The following is a 22186-nucleotide window of genomic DNA, read 5'->3' as shown; positions in this document are numbered from 1 at the left end:
TTCTAAATGGGCATGTATTACACTTTTTAAAATGTTAATTATGAATGCTCTTCTCAACAAAAGAGGTGAACTTCGGCCTTCACTTCTTATTTCACTGTGCGATTCCTTGATTCTTGATTTTATAAATGATAAATTGGGAGATGGAGTTTCTTATCTTATGTTGGTTTCATGAAGGCAGCAGTGTCACACATTGATGGAAAAAAAGCAGCCCTGGAGCTTCAGAGAGAAAGGTGAAAATAGAAAGTGATTAGAGGCTTGTCACTCGCTTTAGAAGTTGTTTCTCCTCCAGCTTTTTGCGTCATAGTCTGTTCTTTCTTATTTTTTTTACTTTGTAGAATAGCAGTAAAAGTGACACTTTAACAAACTGATATAACATGCAGTATATAATTGCAACACAAGCCACTTTAAAGTTTAATTTTATTAAGAAAAAAAAGAAAAGGCCCTGGTGCTACTTTAAAAGAAGTATGGCCAAAGTTTTTTTTGGCCGTACTTCTTTAGTACTTTTGCACTGCTGTGACCCATAGTCAGCTATGGAGTTGATGGAGAAGAGCGGAACACAGGCTCTGAAAGGATCACCACAATATTATCGGGAACCATCAGGCTGCTTGATTGACAGCTGGCCCCACATCTCAGAGCATGAATGAGAGCTGGAACCTGCTGTGCCCACCCCCTCTGCAGCCCGGAACACAACGGTTACTAACAGTCATCTGATCACTCAGTTCTCAGTCTTAGAGCCAACAAGGCACAGCTGCAGCATCATACCAATGCTGCAGCAGAGAGGCGAGTATGGATATTTATTTTACTCATAAACCCATACTTCTTCTTTAACCACTTGCTTACTGGGCACTTAAACCCCCCTCAGTCCCAGACCAATTTTCAGCTTTCAGCGCTGATGCACTTTGAATGACAATTGCGCGGGCATACAACACTGTACCCAAATGACATTTTTATCATTTTTTTCCCACAAATAGAGCTTTCTTTTGGTGGTATTTAGTTACAGCTCGGAGTTTTATTTTTTGCTAAACAAACAAAAAAAGATGCAAAAAAAAAAAAAAGAAATCATGTTTTAATAGTTTGTTATAAAATTTTGCAAACGGGTCATTTTTCTCCTTCATTGAAGTGCGCTGATAAGGCGGCACTGATAGGCTGCATTGGTGGGCACTGATGGGCTGCATTGGTGGGCACTGATAGGCTGCATTGGTGGGCACTGATAGGCTGCACTGGTGGGCACTGATAGGCATAGTTAAGGCGGCACTAATAGGCACAGATAAGGCGGCACCGATGGGCACAGATAAGGCGGCATTGATGGGCAAAGATGGGCACAGAAGATGGCACGGATGGGTGGCACAAATAAGTGGCACGGATGGGTGGCACGGATGGGCACTGATAGGTACCACAGATAGATGGGACTGATGGGCACTGATAGGTGGCACTGATAGGTGGCTCTGATAGGTGGCACTGCTGGGCACTGATGGGCGGCACTGCTGGGCACTGATGGGCGGCACTGCTGGGCACTGATGGGCGGCACTGGGGTGCAGCACCTTTGAGGCAGATTGGGTGGCACTGTGGGTGGCACTGTGGGTGGCACTGTGGGGTGGCACTGTGGGTGGCACTGTGGGTGGCACTGTGGGTGGCACTGTGGGCACTATGGGCACAGACGGGGGGCACTTACTTTTACTTTTAGTTATACTTCAGGATGGCACTGCGGGAGGCAGGTGGGCACTGGCAGGTGGCATGTGGTGCCTTGCATTGCTGGCCGTGATCGGGACTGATGTCCCGATCACGGCCGCCGGTGATCGGCTTTTTTTTTTTCTCCTCGCGCTGTCAGCGCGAGGAGGAATAATAGCCGATTACCGGCTCCGTTCTATCACATGATCAGCTGTCATTGGCTGACAGCTGATCACGTGATAAGGGGTCGGGATCGACCCCTTACACGGATCGGTGATCAGGCGAGTCTCACGGACTCGCCGATCACAGAGCGCGCCGCGCGCGCCCCTCAGGGGGCGCGCAGGCCGCTCGTAACCGGGACGACGTCAATAGACGTAGTCCCGGAAATCTAGGTCCGCGCTAATGCCGTCATTCGGCAATAGCGCGGTACCCAAGTGGTTAAAAAAAGTTAATCTACTACCAACCACTGTAGGTTAATTACTGACCATTCCTATGGACAGCAAGTTTAATCTTAATTTTCTTGCAGAGTGCCACCGCTATCCGCTCTGAACGTGTCAGAAGTCTGTTCTGCCCTGAGCACTGTGGTTTCTCCCACTGGCTGTTGCATCACCACTGTGCCCTGTAGTCTTGTCTACAAACATCATGTGTTGCTCGATAATGTTCTTTAAAGGATAACTGTAGTTATGCATAGTAAGTTTCCCCCTGCCCCAGCATCTTCCCTAAGTCTAATGCTGTGTACACACGACTGGACTTTCTGGTAGAAAATGTCAGATGGTCTTCCCGACGGAGTTCCAACGGACTTCCGACAGACTTCCGACCGGACGGACTTGCCCACACACGAACGGACCAAAGTCTGTCAGTTTTGACCGCAATGACGTACGACGGGACTAGAAAAGTAGCCAATAGCTGCCCTTGCGTCGTATTCGGTCCATTGGACCAGCATACAGATGAACGGTTTTCCTGATAGAAATTGATTCCGCCGGACAGATTTGAAGCAAGTTCTATTTCTAGTTTCGTCTGAATTTCTGAAGAAAAAATTCAGATGAAGCCCACACACAATCATAATATCCAACGGAATGGTTCTGACTGACCTTTTCTGCTGGAAAGTTGTCATTGTACTCACCTGTCCACGCTCCTGGGAGATCCATGCTGTGTGACCCACGGCCTCTTGCTCCTTTTGTGCATGTGCAGAACAAGCCTATTTATCCCCCTGAAGAGACCATACATTTTTGGAATGCAAGATGAACATTTTCTCCATCGGATGAATAGGACTATTGCGCACATGTGCAGAAGTGAGGTAGCAGGTAAATCACTTTATCAAGAAAAAATAAAAATGAAAACACCCATAAAAAAATTGGAAACCTCAAAATACCACCCATGAAACAAAAGAATAAATAAAAAAATAAGTAAAAGGCCATATTAACACAAAATAAAAAATAAATATGCCATCAAAATAAATGAAAGCTCCAATATACTACCCCCAGAAACAAAAGGAAGCCTTGTAGCGCAACAAAATTTGCTATGACAAGGACCGCAACCAAATGTAACCGCTGATCTCATATCAACCACAAAATAAAATTAAAGACAACATAAACCCCAATAGTAATAAAAAAAGACTACAAAAGAGCTGATTTTTCAAAAAAACAACACAAAAAAACTAGCAATTAGAAATAAAGCACGATTTTCTAACTGTCCCTAATGACTTATCCAAAAGCACCCCTATTGGCCCTTATAAGTCTGCTGGAACATTTTTTTTTAAAACCCATTGGGATTTGCCTTGAACACCTGCTAGGAGTAAAGGAACCTCAGCCTTACTGGTGGGCTGCACAGCATGGATCTAGCAGCAGTGTGGACAGGAGAGTTTACATTTTTAAAGGAGGAGGTGGGGTGTTAACTTAAAAGGTAACGGCCCCTTTAGGGCATAATATTGACTTACTGAAAGTGCTATATAAGCTGCATTTTATATGACTTTGGGAAAGTCAGAAGTTAAGCCCTGCCCTTTCTCTGCAGCTGCTCCCAATAATGATGATGATGTGATGTGCTTCTTTTTTGCTGTCTGGATATCTGAGAGCGATATCTTGCAGAGATCCAGATGGCGGACACCCTCCTCTGTACCCAGGCTGGTTGAAGAGTGAGCAAGATGGTGGTACCTATACAGTTTTTTCTTCCTTGTCATTTACTAGTGTAGCAATGCACACATAGACAATTGCAAAATACTACTTAAAGCAGTTGTATACTCTGCTTGGGCATTTTTACCTACAGGTAAGCCTATAATAAGGTTACCTGTAAGTAAAATGAATATCTCCTAAACCTACACGGTTTAGGAGATATTGACCCTGACATCAGCGGCGCATGCGCAGTGAAAGTCCAGCGAACCGTGACAGACCTTGCCGGAACGGAGGACTCCCACACGCAAACTTTTTTTGTGCATTTGAATCTATTAAAAGCATGTGTTACTGCATGCACATAGGTGTGAGAGGGCTTTAAATCTCCCTGTTTAACCTGCTGAAGTATCTACAGTATGAGGACCTTTGTGAATAAAGGAACAATCCTGTGGGGGGCTTAATAAAGAACTTGCAGAAAATACTAAAAAGTCATGTTATTGGGCTGTGCACCTGGAAAAATTATTTAGGATGAGAGCTACATTGAGGTTTAAGAAAAATATGGTGACTCATTATTCTGTTTGACAAAATGTGTCTTTACCAGAAATTGTATTTAAATGATTACTGTCCAGTAGTAATGAGTTTTTGGAAGAAAGTATTCAGCTTACGAAACTTCTGAACTATTTTTCCATGGGAATCTAAAATTTAGTTTTTTTTGCCATCATTGTCTTCATAAGAAACAAAACATACTAAGACGCTAGTTTTAAAAGATATGCTAACAATTTCAAAACTGTGGATGTAAAATGTATTTTATTTGATTTCTTTATCAAATTATTTATAACCAAATTATGTGAATATCGATAACATATATGTATCGCTCAGGGAATGATGTGTGATGGTGTGTTGGAGTCTGTACACGGATTATTGTGTACTACTGGCCTTACTTGTACTAAAATAGACCAAACCAAAATACAGAGTTATTTTCTAAAGCTTCTAGTTAAAAACTTTTTCTAAATAATAATATACAGTATATAGTATGCAGTATAAGTACTTTTTACATTGGCTTATTATTCCTAGATTTCTCAACAGTTTTTTAACTGCTTAAAGAAAACATTTGGTGTTCTTGCATATACAGTATCTCACAAAAGTGAGTATACCCCTCACATTTTTGTAAATATTTTATTGGATCTTTACATGTAACAGTAATGTGTAATGTGCAAAGTAATGAGTGTACAGCTTGTATGACAGTGCAAATTTGCTGTCCCCTCAAAATAACTCAACACACAGCCATTAATGTCTGAACCACTGGCGGATGACGGAAATGACGTCAAATGACGGAGTGATCACCTGTAAACAAACTGGCGTCATGTCCGGTTCCTCCCTCCCCTTCCTCCCTCCCTTCATATACGAGCGCTAGTCACGTATGCGTTTGTTTGGGACAGGGCACGATTAAAACATTTTTTTTTCTTATTTATTTTACTTTTACACTGTTTTAAAAAAAAAAAAAAAATTGTGCCACTTTTATTCCTATTACATAGAAAAAAGCATGACAGGACCTCTTAAATATAAGATCTGGGGTCAAAGAGACCTCAGATCTCATATTTACATTAAAATGCAAAAAAAAGGCCCTTTAAGAGCTATGGGTGGAAGCGACGTTTTAACATTGCTTCCGCCCTGAAGTGATATTGAGACGGGTGGGGACCATCTTCCCCTTACTCGCCTCCATACCCAGGCAGGGGACAGATGCGATTGCCTCTGCTGACAGCTTCGGTAAGCAGCGGAGGGCACCGGATCGTGGTGGGAGAGGGACCCCTCTCACGCCGCCGATAAAAGTGATCTCGCAGTGAATCCACCGCAGAGACCACTTTTATCTTGTAGCGGACCACCCGCTGAAGAAGAGGATACTGGGGTTATGGCAGCTAGCTGTAAAGCGTCTGTCTCTTGTCCCCAGCACCTGCTCTGTGTGCTCCTTGTGGACTTATATCCCACACATGGTGCCGTGCCTTAAGCCATGCCCCCTCTGTCATAGTGTGCGGATGGACGGCATTCAACGCACTCCTTGAGAGAGAGTGGAGGGCTGGAGAGGCTGGAAGTTTTGAAAAACTGCGGGGAAGAAAAGTAAATATACATATGAAAGCCGCCGCACCCCCTGAGGGGGGGGAGTACAAACTACTTTTGTACCTCCCTTCCCAGGGGGGGGGGAAACGAACATGCTGGATTTTTTTTGTTTTTTTTAAACTTTGTTCTGGATGAGGAATCCCCCCAGGCTTGCTGAGACCACACGTGCTGTTTAGCTGGGACTCTGAGCTGACTGAGAAGCAACGTACTAAGGTATGTGCATTTTACTCCCCTAGTGGAGACTTTAGGCATGGCAAGATTTTACTTTATGGAAGAAAAAAACCATAGGTTGACTTTTTTTTACAGTTTCTAGGCTCCTTCCCTTACCTTATCCTCGCTGCAGGACACTGCTGTAACAGACAGACCCAAACTTCACCCATCACGGCGGGCTGCGTTAGCAAACCTTCAAGGACTGGGTCCCTTTATAGGGATTCCACTCCCTTGGACCTGTATTAGCACCCCGCCAGGAAAAACTTTAGGTAATGTAGACATGACCAAAAAGTCCTGGGTCCCAGGGTCCAGCCCTGCAAAGAGAGATGTTACAGGCAAAACCTTGTGCTTCTTATATGAGGCTCGGGTACCATCCACCTTGGCCTCAGTGGCACTTTGGATGGATCCGTTCTATGGAAGCTGTTTAAATCCAGAAAGGATCTCTCCAGTGGAGGTCTTCAGAGAAAATCTTCACTCGTGACCAACACCTTAGACACTGGCAAAAAAAACTGAGGTACTCCTGGTAGGAGGAGGGGTTATATAGGGAGTGAACTTCCTGTATAGAGTATACCAGTGTCCATCACCTGAAGGTGCCTATATACCCACATAGTGATTACTATGGTGCTCTGTGTTCCATGATGTACGATATAGAAAAAGAATTGTTGCTCTATATAAATATGGCCTAGGCTATAAGAAGAATGCCAAGACCCTGAAACTGAGCTGCAGCATGGTGGCCAAGACCATGGCTTGACAGGACGGGTTCCACTGAGAACAGGCCTTGTTGTGGTTGACCAAAAAGGTAGAGCGCACGTGCTCAGCGTCAAATCCAGAGGTTGTCTTTGGAAAACAAAGGTATGAGTGCTGCCAGCACTGCTACAGAGGTTGAAGGGGTGGGGAGTCAGCCTGTCAGTGCTCAGACCATACTCCACAAACTGCATCAAATTGGTCTGCATGGCTGTCATCCCAGAAGGAAGCCTGTTCTAAGGGTGATGCACAAAAAAGCCTGCAAACAGTTTGCTGAAGACAAGCAGACTAAGGACATGGATTACTGGAACCATGTCCTGTGATCTAATGAGACCAAGATAAACTTATTTGGTTCAGAAGATGTCAAGCATGTGTGGCAGCAACCAGGTGAAGAGTACAAAGACAAATGTGTCTTCCCTAGAGTCAAGCATGATGGTGGGAGTGTCATGGTCTGGGGCTGCATGAGTGCTGCCGGTGTTGTGGCATATTCAGTCCGACCATCATATAGAGTCCGCCCCGTACTGCCCATGTGCAGCGCTTGCGCAGTACGGAGCAGAAGAAGCTTCGGAAAATCTCAGAAGTAGAACGGCGCCTGCGCCGCTAGTGGAGGTGGTAGCCCCACCATCCAAGCGGACATAGGGCTGGGAAAATTAGAGGGCCCCTTGCGGGCTCATTTTGCTCGCCACGCTTCAGGCTCGGCCTCGCTGCACTCGGCTCTTTTGTATTCCAACTCTATGTCCATTTGGATGGTGGGACTAGAACCTGGATGCACGGCGCAGGCGCCGTTCATCTTCGGCTATTTTCAGAATCTGTGTCTGCTGTGTACTGCGCATGCGCAGTACACAGCTGACACTATCCGATGGGGGACTGTATGAGGGAACCATGAATGACAACATGTACTGTGACATACTGAAGCAGAGAATGATCCTCTCCCTTTGGAGACTGGTCCGCAGGGCAGTATTCCAACATGATAACTATCCCAAACCCACCTCTAAGATAACCACTGCCTTCCTAAAGAAGCTGAGGGTAAAGGTGATGGACTGGCCAAGCATGTCTTCAGACCTAAACCCTATTGAGCATCTGTGGGGCATCCTCAAATGGAAGGTGGAGGAGCGCAAGGTCTCTAACATCCACCAGCTCCATGATGTCATCATGGAGGAGTGGAAGAGGACTCCAGTGACAACCTGTGAACCTCTGGTGACCTCCATGTCCAAGAGGGTTAAGGCAGTGCTGGGAAATAATGGTGGACACACAAAATATTGACACTTTGGACCCAATTTGGACATTTTCACTTAGGGGTGTACTCACTTTTGTTGCCAGCGGTTTAGACATTAATGGCTGCGTGTTGAGTTATTTTGAAGGGACAGCAAATTTACACTGTTATACAAGCTGTACACTCACTACTTTACATTGTAGCAAAGTGTCATTTCTTCAGTGTTGTCACATGAAAAGATCTAATAAAATATTTACAAAAATGTGTGGGGTGTACTCACTTTTGTGATATACTATATTTAGTTTATTATGGTCAGGATTCAAAAAGTTTTATTTATAATATTAGTTGGTTAGGTATAAACAATTCCATATGAATATATAACTGTCCGTTTTCTTTTAGCGTGTGGATCTCTAAATTCCTTTTCATATGTTTGCGTAAATACTCAATACAATAGTCAATAATTTAGAAGTTTATTCCCTTTTTACATGCCGGTTCTGTGCAAATGGTTTCAGAGAACCAAAATTTCTCTACAATTCTGTGCCAGGCTAACCGCATTTCGTGTTGATTTTGGAAAATATTTAGAATTTTGGAGATATAGCAAAAAATATCTATATTGCATTTGTTTGAAATGGAAATCAAAAAAATCTATGTAAGAAAAACAATTAAAGCTATAAGTAACAGCCTTAAATTTTATTTGTTATGATAGCCTCTTTATGTGATCATTTACGGCTTGTGAAATGTGTATAAAATACGCATTAAACATTTTATGTGTTAAAACATATTTAAAGTAATATGAGATATTTTGGATAACGGAATTACACCATCTAAATGACAATTGCACAGATTCATTGTATATCAGATGGAATCCCATGAAGTGACTCTGCAAAATGGATTAAAAGACTTTTATGTTTTTGTAATTCTTAGTGAAAGCATCCTTTCATGTCAAATAAAGGGCACTGCTGGTAAGTGCAAATGTTATTGTATTTTTCCAACATGTGTGCTGCTCTAAGTTTAGAAACACTTTTACAACGCACACGTGGATGAGCTACTGAACAGAGCTGAATGTGAAAAACAGTTATATTTTTGTATGCGGATAGAAAAAAGTAGGGCAGGCAGATCTCTGCAAGATAAATGCCACAGTGCAATGTGTTATTCATGTATGCTGAGGTGGTATGGCACAGTGTTATATGTAGGGCAGGTCAAATATTAGAAAATAATACAGCATGTAGATGTGTGACTGCAAGGCAGGATGAATAACGTTCTGTACTAATAAATGACAGCGGTAAGATTAAAAGAGAAATTCTGTGTCTACAAAAACAAAAAAAAGTATACTCACCTAGGTGGATGCTGCATTTGTTCCTCGTCGGCTCTACACTGATAACTGAGCAATCAAACATCACTGATTGCTCAGTTCTCCCTCTCCCCTCTCAGCAGAGAGCAGCAACTATCAGTTACTGGATTTCTGCTCTGCCCCTCCAGTGCTCACTTGAGTGATGGGCTGGGGAGGGGAGGAAGCGGCTGGCTCAATTTCCCAGCAGTGCAGCTGAGAGGTATCCCCAGACTTGAATGGCAGCGTGATGTCACTAAAAACACTGTCAGCTGAAAACCGGTCACAAGAATGCAGAATGAACTGCACTCCTGTGATTCATACAAAGTACAGCCAAAAGAAGCTTTGTCCATACTTCTACTTTAAACCAAAACAATAAATTGACTATTTCTACTTCTCAGATATGCAGAGCCATTTTCATGTCCTCCAGGCTAACCATAAAGAAAAATGCAGAGCTGAGTAGCTGAAGCTCACATCACAGCAGGGCCAATCCTAGGGTCACCAACGCCGAGTGCAGAAATATTTCTGGCGCCTCCACATGGGCGTGGTCATCTTACTAACGCCTCCCCATTACAAATGTTTCTATGTCAACGATTCAAACACAGAGATGCTCCCCTGAGGAGTCTTTGTTACCCTGGGATCCTCCCATGATCTCAATAAACAAATTACAACAAAGTAAAACTTTTTTTCTGCCAGTAAATACCTTAGACACTTCCTTATTCTTGTCTGGTCATTAGCCGAGACTTGCGATGCGGCACTGCGTCGTTTCAACTGACAATTACGCATTCATGCACCGTTGTACCCAAACAAAATTGATGTCCTTTTTTCCCCACAAACAGAGCTTTCTTTTGGTGGTATTTGATCACCTCTGCGGTTTTTATTTTTTGTGCTATATACAAAAAAGTGCGACAATTTTGAAAAAAAAAAAAACTAAATTTTTTACTTTTTGCTATAATAAATATCCTCCCCCAAAAATTTCAAAAAACGAATTTGTTCATCAGTTTAGGCCAATATGTATTCTTCTATGTATTCTATTGGTTTGGTATAGCGTCTACAAAATAGGGGAAAGATTTATGCCATTTTTATTATTATTTTTTATCTAATAGTAATGGTAGCTATCAGCAATTTTTAGCGGGACTGCGACATTGCAGCAAAGAGATCGGACACCTAACTGACATTTTTGACACTTTTTTTGGGAACCAGTGACATTATTACAGTAATCTGTGCTAAAAATATGCAGTGTTATTGTACTAATGACACTGGCAGGGAAGGGGTTAACATTAGGGGCGATCAAGGGGTTAAATGTGTTCCCTGGGTGTGTTTACTAACTGTAGGGGGACTGTGTCACTATGGAAACACACAGATCCGTCTTTCTGCATAGCAGAAATACAGCATCTGGGTGATCTCCCCTGTCAGAACGGGGATTTGCCTGGTTTACACAGGCAGATCCCTGTTCTGTTACTGCGGGGAAAGATCGCGGGTGGCCGGTGGACACAGAGTCCACCCCATCCACTGATTGGCTCCCCCACTAGCCAGTGGGCACGTGCGCTCCCACAAATCGCTGTGTACGAGCCGACGTACAATGACGGCGATTCACAGGATCAGGCCACATTGCCACAGTACATCTGCGGTGGCTGGTCCTTAAAGGGGTTGTAAACCCTCTGGGTTTTTCACCTCAGTGCATTCTATGCATTGGCATATTGTAGTGCACCAGCCGCCCAGCCCCGCGTTTTACTTACTTGAGCCCATTCGTTCCCATGCCGGAGACGCGCACACCCTCTCTGGGCAGTGTCTCAGCTCTTCATTGGATAGATTGATAGCAGAACAGCCATTGGCTCCCCCTGCTGTCAATAAAATCCAATGATGTGGGTGCAGGGGGGGCGGTTCTGAGTCCTGCTGTCTGTGTCTATGGACGCAGCAGCAGGACACAGGAGCACGCCCACACAGGTGTCCAGAAGGAGAGCGCTTTGACGAGTCACTCGATGCGGGGAGGAGCTAGGAGCACCACGGAGAGACCCCAGAAGAGGAGGATCGGGGCCACTGTGTGCACAACCAACTGCACAGCAGAGGTAAGTATGACATGTTTGTTATTTCAAAAGAAAAAAAAGGGAACCCAAGTTAAGTGGTTTTCTGAAGCATACAAACAATACAGTTATGTTGGATAGCCAAAACATGTAACCCTGCTATCCTATACTTATATGTACATATTTGAGAGGACAACAAATAAAGTAACATTACTTAATATCCGGTGACCCTTGAGCTCTGTAGCCCATGAGGTGAATGTCAACTTATAGGATAGTGTACAGTGCAGTAAGATGCAAAAACAGAATGTTTTTATTTTTTATATGTACATATTTGAGAGGACAACAAATAAAGTAACATTACTTAATATCCGGTGACCCTTGAGCTCTGTAGCCCATGAGGTGAATGTCAACTTATAGGATAGTGTACAGTGCAGTAAGATGCAAAAACAGAATGTTTTTATTTTTTTAATAGCTGCTAAACAGGGGGAACCCTAAATTGGCTGTAGGTCTTATGCCTAGTACATATGGGCAAAATGTCGGGTGTCATTGGCTGGTTCAATAGAAACTGGCCAACATTCGGTCTGGCAGAAGCCAGTTTCTGTTGAAGGGTCATGACTGAAAAAAGGTGTGCCGAACAAGCTCACCAGACCAATGGCTGAGAGCGCTGACTGGTGCGTTCTGACGGAGGGGCCGCCCCCCCTTTCAGAACACAATAACACAGCAGGGGAGATCACTGTACTAACATTGGATTGTTAGTACAGTGGCTCCAACCTGAGCTGCCCGTTTTTTTTTTCTGTTCATAAAAAAAAACTAGTAGTGCGTACAAGGCTTTAGGGAGAGGGGGAAAGCAGGGGATGGAGCAGGCATAGGTAAGAAAGGGCCTAGGGCAGGACAGTGAAGAAAAAAAAGGGGGTGATATCTATTTTATAAAGTGCTACCCCCACTGGTGCTAAGACCTTGTCCTTTTCCGTTGTGGCCATACTTGTCATCTTCAATAGTATTTCCTCATTCTCATTCAACTAATATCTCTTTAAAAAAAAAGGCTTATCCTTTAACTTTTGTATCTGTCCTATTTACAAACGCTTTACCACAGTGATTACACGGCTGCTTTATTAAAGTCACTTTGATGCAACTGTAACATTTCCCTTCTATCAACAGTTTGCCCAGATGTGTCTTTGTTTAAAGAATGGCTGCTTAAACACGTCATTAGGGAGAGACATTTCTTCCTCCTGTCTCAGACAGATTGGTGACCCAGCTGTGCTCTCCACTTCTCAGCATGCAAATCACTGGCTTGCACTAACATTTGTTTTCTTCAATGACCAATCATCTTCAATATAAGGATGAATGATAGCTGGAGGAGTTGGAGTGCTATGAACCAGATGCTGGGATGTGGTCACAAGGTTCTCCATCTAGGCTTTAATCCAGATACAGCAAAGAAGTTAAGCCTCTTACAGCTGTTATCATAACACGTTACATTTATATATAAGAAACAGGACTAGCATTGTGAACTGCCTGGGCTCACATCTGCAGAACCCAGCATAGAAGAAGCAGACCTAGAACAGGTCCCTTCTATCATATACAAGCAATACCCTTTGCAGTCAATGAAACTTTTATTTCTAACGAACATATAATGCAAGATGAATGCAGCTGCTTTTAAACTTGAACACTCCAAGAATTTGACTAGCTAAACTGGAAATGCCTGAATTGTTTGGTGAGCTAAGAAGTAAGAGAAGATTACCAGATACTAAACTAGTAATCCTTTAGAAATCAGGGTAGTCACCAAAACAGACAGTTATATAAAGTTATAAGCTTCTATATAAGAAAGCATTAGGGGACATCCAGAACTGTTCTCCAGGAAAGAGACTCTTTGGGAGAGAGTTACTAAAGCTGGAGCACTCAGAATCTGGTACAGCTGCGCATGGTAACCAATCAGATTCTAACTTCAGCTTGCTCAATTAAGTTGTGACAATAAAACCTGAAAGCTGATTGGTTTATATGCAGTTGTACCGAATTTTGCACTATACACTTTTAGTAAATAAACCCCTTTGGTAGAGGGGGCTTATCTGTGATCAGCTCATTAACTTGACCGATGCTGCATCCACCTAGGTAAGTAAAATTCTGAAAAAAAATACAAACCCCATACTTCTCTTTTAAACACATATAAAATATTTAAAACACACTTATTAGTTTCCCCAGCTACCTTCTGTGAATGTCAAAAGAACACCTTCCTGTGTAATGGAGATGAGAAGTGGAGTTAAGTTTAGTAGCTCAAATCCAGACCTAATAAGAACCATGGCTCCTCCATTGATACAGTGGACTGAGTAAGTGTTGCCATTCTAGGATATGAAGTGTATTAATAGCAGGATGACCAGATAAATATTAAGGAAGGAAAGCCTGAGACAAGAAAACTAATGCAGCAACTATATCTATTGACTCAAACATAATACATAAAATGTTTCTTTTTGGGTTCAGAGAGCCTTTTATCATCACAGAGGGGAATAATGCAGTATATTTTTTGAATACAAACATACAATAATGGTCTTTTGCTACAAGTCAAATACCTTGTTAAAATGGTTTCTGTCATTGGGACATTGCGGCGGGTTGCTGTTGTTATGCCAACCAGCCTCCTGCAAGATATCAGGGGTCTGATGTCTGGTCTGTCGTGAAACAACTAAGTAAACCCCCTCCTCGCTGGCCTGTGTGATGAAAGACAGATGTCAATGCTGCTGTTTTACTGACCCAGACAGCAACTTTCTTTCAAGTTCAGAGAGGTCAGTGAAAGGGCCAATCAAACCAAAATACAAACCCGCCTATAAAGTAAAGCTATGAATAACATTTATGAGAGCTTGAGAAGCTAATAAGATATGAAAGTATTTGAGATAAAGGTAAGATTGTGGGGGCTGATATTGTAATCCCATTTAAGATTCCACTCCTCACCATTTCCTGCAATAAACATAAAGCTTTATACTATATATCAGTGCTCTCAGAGTGTGCTTACTTTTATTATGTATACGTTATTAATATTATTATTCTTATTGTTTTTATATGAAGCAACCTGTGTTGTAAACTTAAAGAGGAAGTAAACCCTGATGAGTTTACTTCCTCTTTCATTCCCTGCAAAGGCAAAGCATAATGGACTACTATGCATTGCATAGTAGTCCATTATGTGTCACTTACCTGACACAGGAGCCAGCGATGTCACCGCTGTCCCCTGTAGTCTGGCGCATCCATCTTCTCGGTGGGTCTTGCTGCTCCAACGCTGTCATTCGACGAAGCCGCGATGACGTCCCTCCCGCGCATGCGCACGGGAGCCGCCACGCACGGCATCTTCGTCGTTGACGGTGCCGCGATCAGTGTGCCTGCGCCCCGCTGTCTACGGCGCATGCGCCGTAGACAGCGGTGCCTGTCTTTCGGCAAATATCTCCTAAACCGTGTAGGTTTAGGAGATATTTCTTGGACCTACAGGTAAGCTTTAATCTAGGCTTACCTGTAGGTCAAAGTGTGTTGTAAGGGTTTACAACCACTTTAATGGACCTTTGACTTATAACCGTGTCATTTTACTATCAGGGACACCTTCTCTTAGGTAATTATTTGGAGGAGAAGGGCTAATATGTTTGTCCATATTCTTAAGCATTAACATATGGGAAATGCATTGTAGCTTTTAAAGGCTGATATTCTAAATCTCAGTCATAATGGATGCAGTCCACAGCATACCAAGAACTGGGTTGGTGGCCAAACTACTAAATATGAGAATGAATATAAAGAAGAGATCTTGTACTTTTTGGACATTCCTGGCCAGTACATGACTTGGTACTACAGCTATAATGTGGCACAAACTTCCTCCCAGTAGTTTCATCAACCAAGAGGTGATGAATAACTTGTGATATGTGCCAACATCCCTCCAAATTCTATTCAATACAAGCCACTTATTGGACTACTCATTGGCACTCAAAAGTACATTTACCAGACAGAATAATAATAAACATTATTTTATTTAAACATACATCATAAAAAGATTTTAACATAAAATAAAGTTGGCTGATATGGTTTTTATACAATCACCAACTCCAGGTCTCATCTCTATATTCTCACTCTTTTTTTTGAAAACTGACATTTTATTGAAATTTCAAATTCTCACTCTTTTAAAGTCAAATCTGTTACATTGCTTGGATCAGTGGAAACAGAATTCCAACGTGTTTCATAAAACTCTTCCTCAGGGTCTTGAATATGATTACATAAATACATATGGTGAGTAAGTACTTATCAGTCCAAAGATAAAAGCACTCCCAGCTATAGATCTAAAAGCACCTGGTCAGTGGTGGCACAATAACCCAGGAGTGCCACAATAACCCAGGACAATCAAGTCAACAGTGAGGTAAACATAATAAAAATCAGTGTAATAAAACCCTTAGCCCTTGTACACACGGTCGGACATTCTGACAACCAAATCCGTTGGATTTTGTCTGACAGATTTTGTCCGACGGATTTTGTCCGAAACTGTTGCATACACGCGGTCGGTCCAAGTTGTCAGAAAATCCGATTGTACATAATGTGATGACGTTATTTCGTTATGACTGGACTACGTTCAGGCTAGTAGCCAATAGCTTTGGTCTAGGAATTTGATCTGAGCATGCGTGGCACTTTGTCCGTCGGAGTAGGCTACACGTGATCGGAATATGTCCGATCGGAGCATTTTGTCAGAAAATTTTACGGACAAGTTGGAAAACTTGGTCCGTCGGATACTAGGACGGAAACAGTCCAATGGAGACCACATACAGTCGGATTATCCGACAAAACGGTCCCATAGGACACATTCCGTCATAATCTCCGACCGTGTGTACAAGGGCTTAGAGGTCCTATCCCAACCCATTCGAACCACCTGAGAACAATCAATCTGACCATTCAATTCCTTCAGGAAGAGTTTTCTTTTATGTATTGAGCTTCTGTTTTCACAGAAGCAATGCAGCAGCTTTAACTTTAAAATGTGTGACTATAGAAATAAGACGTGAACTTGGCAATTGTACCACAATTAAATCGACAATATTCCCTAACATCAAAAACTTTTTATGATGCATGTTTAGATAAAATAATGTTTTATAGAATTCTGTCTGATAAATGTGCCTTAAAAGCCCCATGAGTAGATAGTTTGTATTGTATAAACTTATTTCTAGGGACAACCCTACAATAAAGGTGGCCATAGATGTGTTAGAGACATTTTACGTTGCCTAAATCTTTTGAAAAAATACCTGCTCTGTAAAAAAGGAACAAGCTGTTAAGTTTATATCAAAGGTTGCTTTCTTATTCATACTTGCCATTTTTTGCACAGCAAAAATAGCTTGATTCAGATTTAGTAAGAAGACCCTGATGTGAGCTAAAAGGTTGCCTCCCTCAGCTTTGTTAATGAAAACCTGATGAGGGCTTTCCTGGGGACCAGGCTATTGCTTCCAGCAATCTAAATGTCGGCTTTTTTATCACTGATAATATGCACTCTTAATTTACTATGCTGAAATAAGGTTAAAAGCTACTGTATTACATTATTAAAATTGAACCATTACAAATGTTAGAGTTTGGTCATTCAAGCATCAGTTAAAACACAAGGTACCTCAAATAAAATGGTTCTAAATGCATAAAAAAATATGCAATATTCCCATACAGGAAGAAAGCTTGTATTAAAGGAAACCTGTAATTAGGCAATACTAATCAAACTAAAGCTGTTGGTGTACAGCCAGGCATCATAATGTGCCTGCAACTACCCTGAGTACTAGCTACCTTCCCACCTACTGATTCAGACCTCTGAAAACTTTAGGTATAGAGTGCAGATAAGGAGGTATGTTCTCAGTCCTATGTAAATACCAACTTTTGGAAAGTCTATTTTGCATATTATAACTGAGGCTTACTATTCATTACCATTCATAAATGGTATATGTAGTAATAACAGAGTTGTTTCACAAAAGTTCCTACACCATCAAGTTCTTGGACAATCAACATCTGCCATGCCACAGTCCATGATGATTGGATTAAGGTGACTGAGTTAGCCATCTGGCTATATATGCTAGGGTAGGCTCCTGACACTCATTGGAACTATAGAAGCTACTTGGACAAGCAGCAAAACATTGTCAACTTTACAGAACACGTCCAGTTAAATGTGACTATATGCTACTATCTCAAATATACTCTAAATAAAAAATACACCTGATTGTATTTATCGGTATGCTTTGGTGGGATTACTAACAGGAAGACAGCTATGCTGTAGGAAAAAAATCTCCCTTCAGAATCAGAAACTTTATCTCAAACACATTCAGCTCTTATAGTCTTTTTACACACATAGGCTATGTCCATAGCTATTATATTTGACAGATTATAAATTCATAGTCCTTTAATAAAAATAAGAAAAAACAGAAACAAAATTTGGTTGATTTGGAAATAACTAAGCATGAAGAGCTTGCTGAGGCTTGCACAGACTGGTTACCATTAATGTTAAAAAATCAGTTTTGGACCTTTTCAGGATATTCATTTTATGCATAAGAACTGAAACCCAACAGATTTTGACATCATCTGCTCAATGGATTGGAGGGTGCTGTTGTGCAAGGGTGGGATGTTAAAGTCTGTATTTTGGGACAGTGAGGTCTGAATTGACCCATTGTTTTTTTTTTTCATTTTTGGGCAGCATTTATATGGCACAGAATGGAACTAAGATTATATGGTGTCAATTTACCAATGACAAATAGGATGTTCATTTTGCTAGGGGATTTTTAATTTGTCAGGGAATTTACCCTTATATTACTGAATGAGGGAAGTTCTATTGACTTCCCTCATCCATTCATGTGCAAGCAAAAATATATATATACCGGTATATATATTTTTAATTCTCCTTGCACGTGATTGCACATATACTAAACTAAGGGAAATACCATTGCAATGTGAACAGCCTATTTCTCTAAAGTAAATCAACCCCTTTGACTCCCTCCAGAGTGATGTCCCAAGTTCACATCAAAATGACAGACTAAACAGTAGTTTACAAAATATTTATCTCCACTGTAGGGAAAGACACCTATGGCAAAGTGATCATCATGTAAACATCTTTACCATTTGCATAATCTGGGCAAGCCTCAGCCAGTACAAACCTCCATTTAGATTCCAGTACTGAACATCTATGAAAAGGTGAACACATACCAATGAGTGTTAATCACAAGTAAGCATAGAATAAAGGTATTAATAAAGAAAAGCTGAAAAAGAAACAGAGGTTATATAATTATTGAAACATTTTAAGTTTTGAGAAAATTTGACAATGACATACATTTTATGAATAATTAATGATTTTAGGATTAATGCATTGCAGATCATCAATAGATACAGTGAGTAGATGCAAAATCTGTAGATTGTATTGGAGGAAACAAGAAGAGTGTTAGATGAAAAAGGAAGAAAACATTGCCAGACAATTTCTAATTTGTGTTCTGCAGTGATACTTAGGACATTTAGTAATATAAATAAATCATTTAAATGTATTCAGGTCCCAAGATCTGATATTCTGACATGGAATGCCCAGAATCAAAGAGAAATATTGGACCCCATGTATAAAAAGTGTCTCAAAAGAAAAATTTTCTTATCAATCTTAATATATTTATCATTTCCAGTAGGGGGTCAATTATTGCACAAAAGACAAAGAACTTAAGTCTGCCTTAACTGCAGTACAAAGAACCTAGTATCATCATTGGTTATAGCCTCTTTACAATTACTGGCAGGCCATGTAAAATAAGACAACTGAACATATAGCACAATGACACAAGGTCAGCTATTTCAACAGCACAGAGCTGAACAACGTCATGACACAAGGAATGTTGCAATACTTTGTCCTGACAAGGCAGACACAATACAAAGCAGTTTACCAACTGGAAGATATGAAAAACAAGGAATAGCATAAGCCCTGTGACCCTTTATGAACATCCACTGGGCTTCTTAACAAGGAGGAGCTGGCAAGGAGCATGGGGCCTAATACTTCCCCAGGCCACTCTAGTTTTACAAAGGCTGGCAATGAAAGGTAGAGTGGTTCCTTCAATGCTGATAATATATTGACAGTATAGCATCACATGGTCACTCTTCCCTAGTTTCTGATGCACTTATATGGACTGTTAAAATAGATCATCATCATATAGCCCTTTATATCACAATCGCTAATAGGCTACAAATACTAACAGAATACAAGAAGATGTAATGGCTTCCGAGATCTAAACTAAAACTTGTAAATAAGCCATACTTTTAAGATGAACGTTATAGATAAAAAGGATTTTTGCAACACTCTGTGACGTTTTCTGATTTGAGAAAATTACTGTTCATAACCTTTCTCAAATTTTTGTACCACCTTCACCATAACTGCCTGTGACACAATGGCTGTCTTATTTATAGACTTAAGCCAGGTATGCATGTACCAGAAATTCCACTGGTTTAGTAGGAACTGGCCAACTTTCAGTATGTATGCACACCTCTCTGTTCAACAGAAGCTGCCACAGGCTTCGGTTGAATAGTCATGATACAATAGGGCCGTAAGGGAGATCCCTGCATCCACATCGTTTGCTTGGATGCAGGGATATGTGATGTTTTTTTCATCCAACCCGCTGCTTGAACAAAAATAAAAACTGTGCATGTATACCCTGCTTTATCCTATGTAGTATAAACGGCGTTGTTTTGTTATGGTGGTAGATTCATTGGCTCCTGTCTAAACTGGCCTTAGTATGTGTGTGCATGTATATATGCATGTGAGCTGGGGACCTTAGATCGGATAAGTTCCCAGAGTTCAATGACTGATATGAATTTACAGTATGTAAAGCACTGCATAAAATGCTATATACATGCCTTTAATACTCCATATACATTGTATAAAATGATATACACATTCCTATAATAAAAATAAAATAATATGTACAATCTGGGAGGCAGGGCTGGACTGGGACAGAAATTTGGCCCTGGACTTCATCCAGACCGGCCCACTTACATCAGAGGGTCCCATTACCAGCCCCCTTACATCAGTGTCCCATCAGCTCCCCCTTACATCAGAGTGTCCCATCAGCACCCCCTTACATCAGAGTGTCCCATCAGCACCCCCTTACATCAGAGTGGCCCATCACCAGCCCCCTTACATCAGAGTGGCCCACTGAGCCATCGGCCCACCGGGAAACTCCCGCTAGTCCCAATGGCCAGTACATGCCTGTGTATGTGTGTGCATGTGTCTGTATGTATGTGTATGCATGAGTCTGTATGTGTGTGCATGTGTCTCTATGTATGTCTGTATGTATGTGTATGCATGTGTCTGTGTGTGTATGCATTTGTCTGTATGTGTCTGCATGTGTGTGCATGTGTCTGTGTGTATGTTACTTTTAATCCAGACCCCCCCCCCCATTCTTGTACCATCAGAACTGCTTTTGTAGGGCTTGTGTGTGATAGCAGCCAGGACTGCTGCTCCTCTGAGAGGCAATCCATACACAGATCACTTTTCAGAAGCATTTGAAAGATGGTAAAGAGGCATTATGTTGCCTCCTCACCACCTGTTTTAAGCCTGTAAATGCAGCATCACTATACCGCAACTGTGCAATCCACACAGTTGCGGGGTAGTTGCAGTGCAGGCCCATTCACCCTGGGTATACCTCCAGCTGCAGCCACAGCATGTGTACACCCCCAGCTGCTCCCTCTGCAGCTAAAGGGGAGAAGTTGGGGGTGGTAAAAACAGCTTAACCATGTGGCTTTACTGCCCCTCCAACAAGCCCTTGGTTCACATCTGTGAGGCTGCGTGCTGCATGTAGGGCAGCCCATTCATTTCAATGGGCTTCCCTACCCACAAAATTCAGGGAACGAAGTCTCTGAGCTTTTCTTTTTTTTTTTTTTTTTTTTTTATTGCACTGCACCAAAAGCACCCCACGGTTTCCAATGTGTGGGGTACCATTAAGAATTAACGATACCCCCTAAAGAGCAGAGAATTCATCTGGGGCCGTGTATTAGTGCTCGAACGACCGAATTCGACCGAATTTTAATGGTTCAAAGAATGTCAGGCAAAATGGTCGGCCCTCACACATGTTCACTTCATCAAATCTGGCCCTCTTTGAAAAAAGTTTGGACACCCCTGGAATAGATAGTTTAGTACACATTATTTATCCTGCCTTGATTAAAGATGGCAGAAGACCTGTAATTTATTCCATGAGTCAACCTCTCTTAAAGCAGTTATGGAGCCTATGCATTATGTAAGGTCTTTTGGGAAACAGCAGCATGAACTGTATACATTTGTCACCCAACAAATGCGTTATGTCTACTACTTAAAGATTTACAATTGACTTTGTGTAATCAGCCACATCTGCGTACCTAGTCCATGCACTAATGCACTGTGGCATAAGCAGAGTGATGTGAATGTAAGCAATCTATCACTAACTGACCCTAAAAGTTCAGACAAACAAGCAAATTCAAAGGCAATCTCTGTTTGCCTCTGCACGGGACTTTAAGGTGCACTGCTCCGAATCAAAGTTTATATTTTTAGCTATTTTTTTAAAAACTCTACCCTATAATTTAAGATGTCTCTTGAGGACCATGCAGCAGGAGAACCATGGTCTCTCGGCCAAAAAATAACATTTTAATAAGTTTAGACTGACTTGAAAGAGTTCAATTTCAACTTATCCAATTTCAGAAATGAAATGTTTTGGCAAGAAAGTAAAGCCAAATCGTTGGTCAGTCTATTATACAAGTTCACAGAAGAGATCAAATCAATGGCAATAACACACACACAGATTATGTGTGGCTG

General features: G+C 41.6%; 1 protein-coding gene across 4 annotated transcripts in view; it reads right to left on the bottom strand.

Moving 5' to 3' along the window:
* Positions 1-22186, bottom strand: part of LNX1 (ligand of numb-protein X 1) — a 293661-nt gene that overhangs the window by 67228 nt on the left and 204247 nt on the right. For 3 of the 4 annotated variants that reach the window (XM_077477486.1, XM_077477488.1, XM_077477489.1), the window contains one exon: positions 13968-14102. The exons of the other annotated variant lie outside the window; for it this stretch is intronic. In XM_077477486.1, coding sequence (XP_077333612.1) covers positions 13968-14102 — 135 coding nt within the window. The remainder of the gene's footprint in view (positions 1-13967; positions 14103-22186) is intronic. 4 annotated transcript variants of the gene reach the window in all.

This window comes from Lithobates pipiens, unplaced genomic scaffold, assembly GCF_037356315.1.
Source record: "Lithobates pipiens isolate NorthernLeopardFrog02 unplaced genomic scaffold, aLitPip1_a1.2 Scaffold_13, whole genome shotgun sequence".
NCBI lineage: Eukaryota > Metazoa > Chordata > Amphibia > Anura > Ranidae > Lithobates > Lithobates pipiens.
The sequence above is the reverse complement of the archived record's forward strand: the minus strand, read 5'-3'. Positions and strand labels throughout refer to the sequence as shown.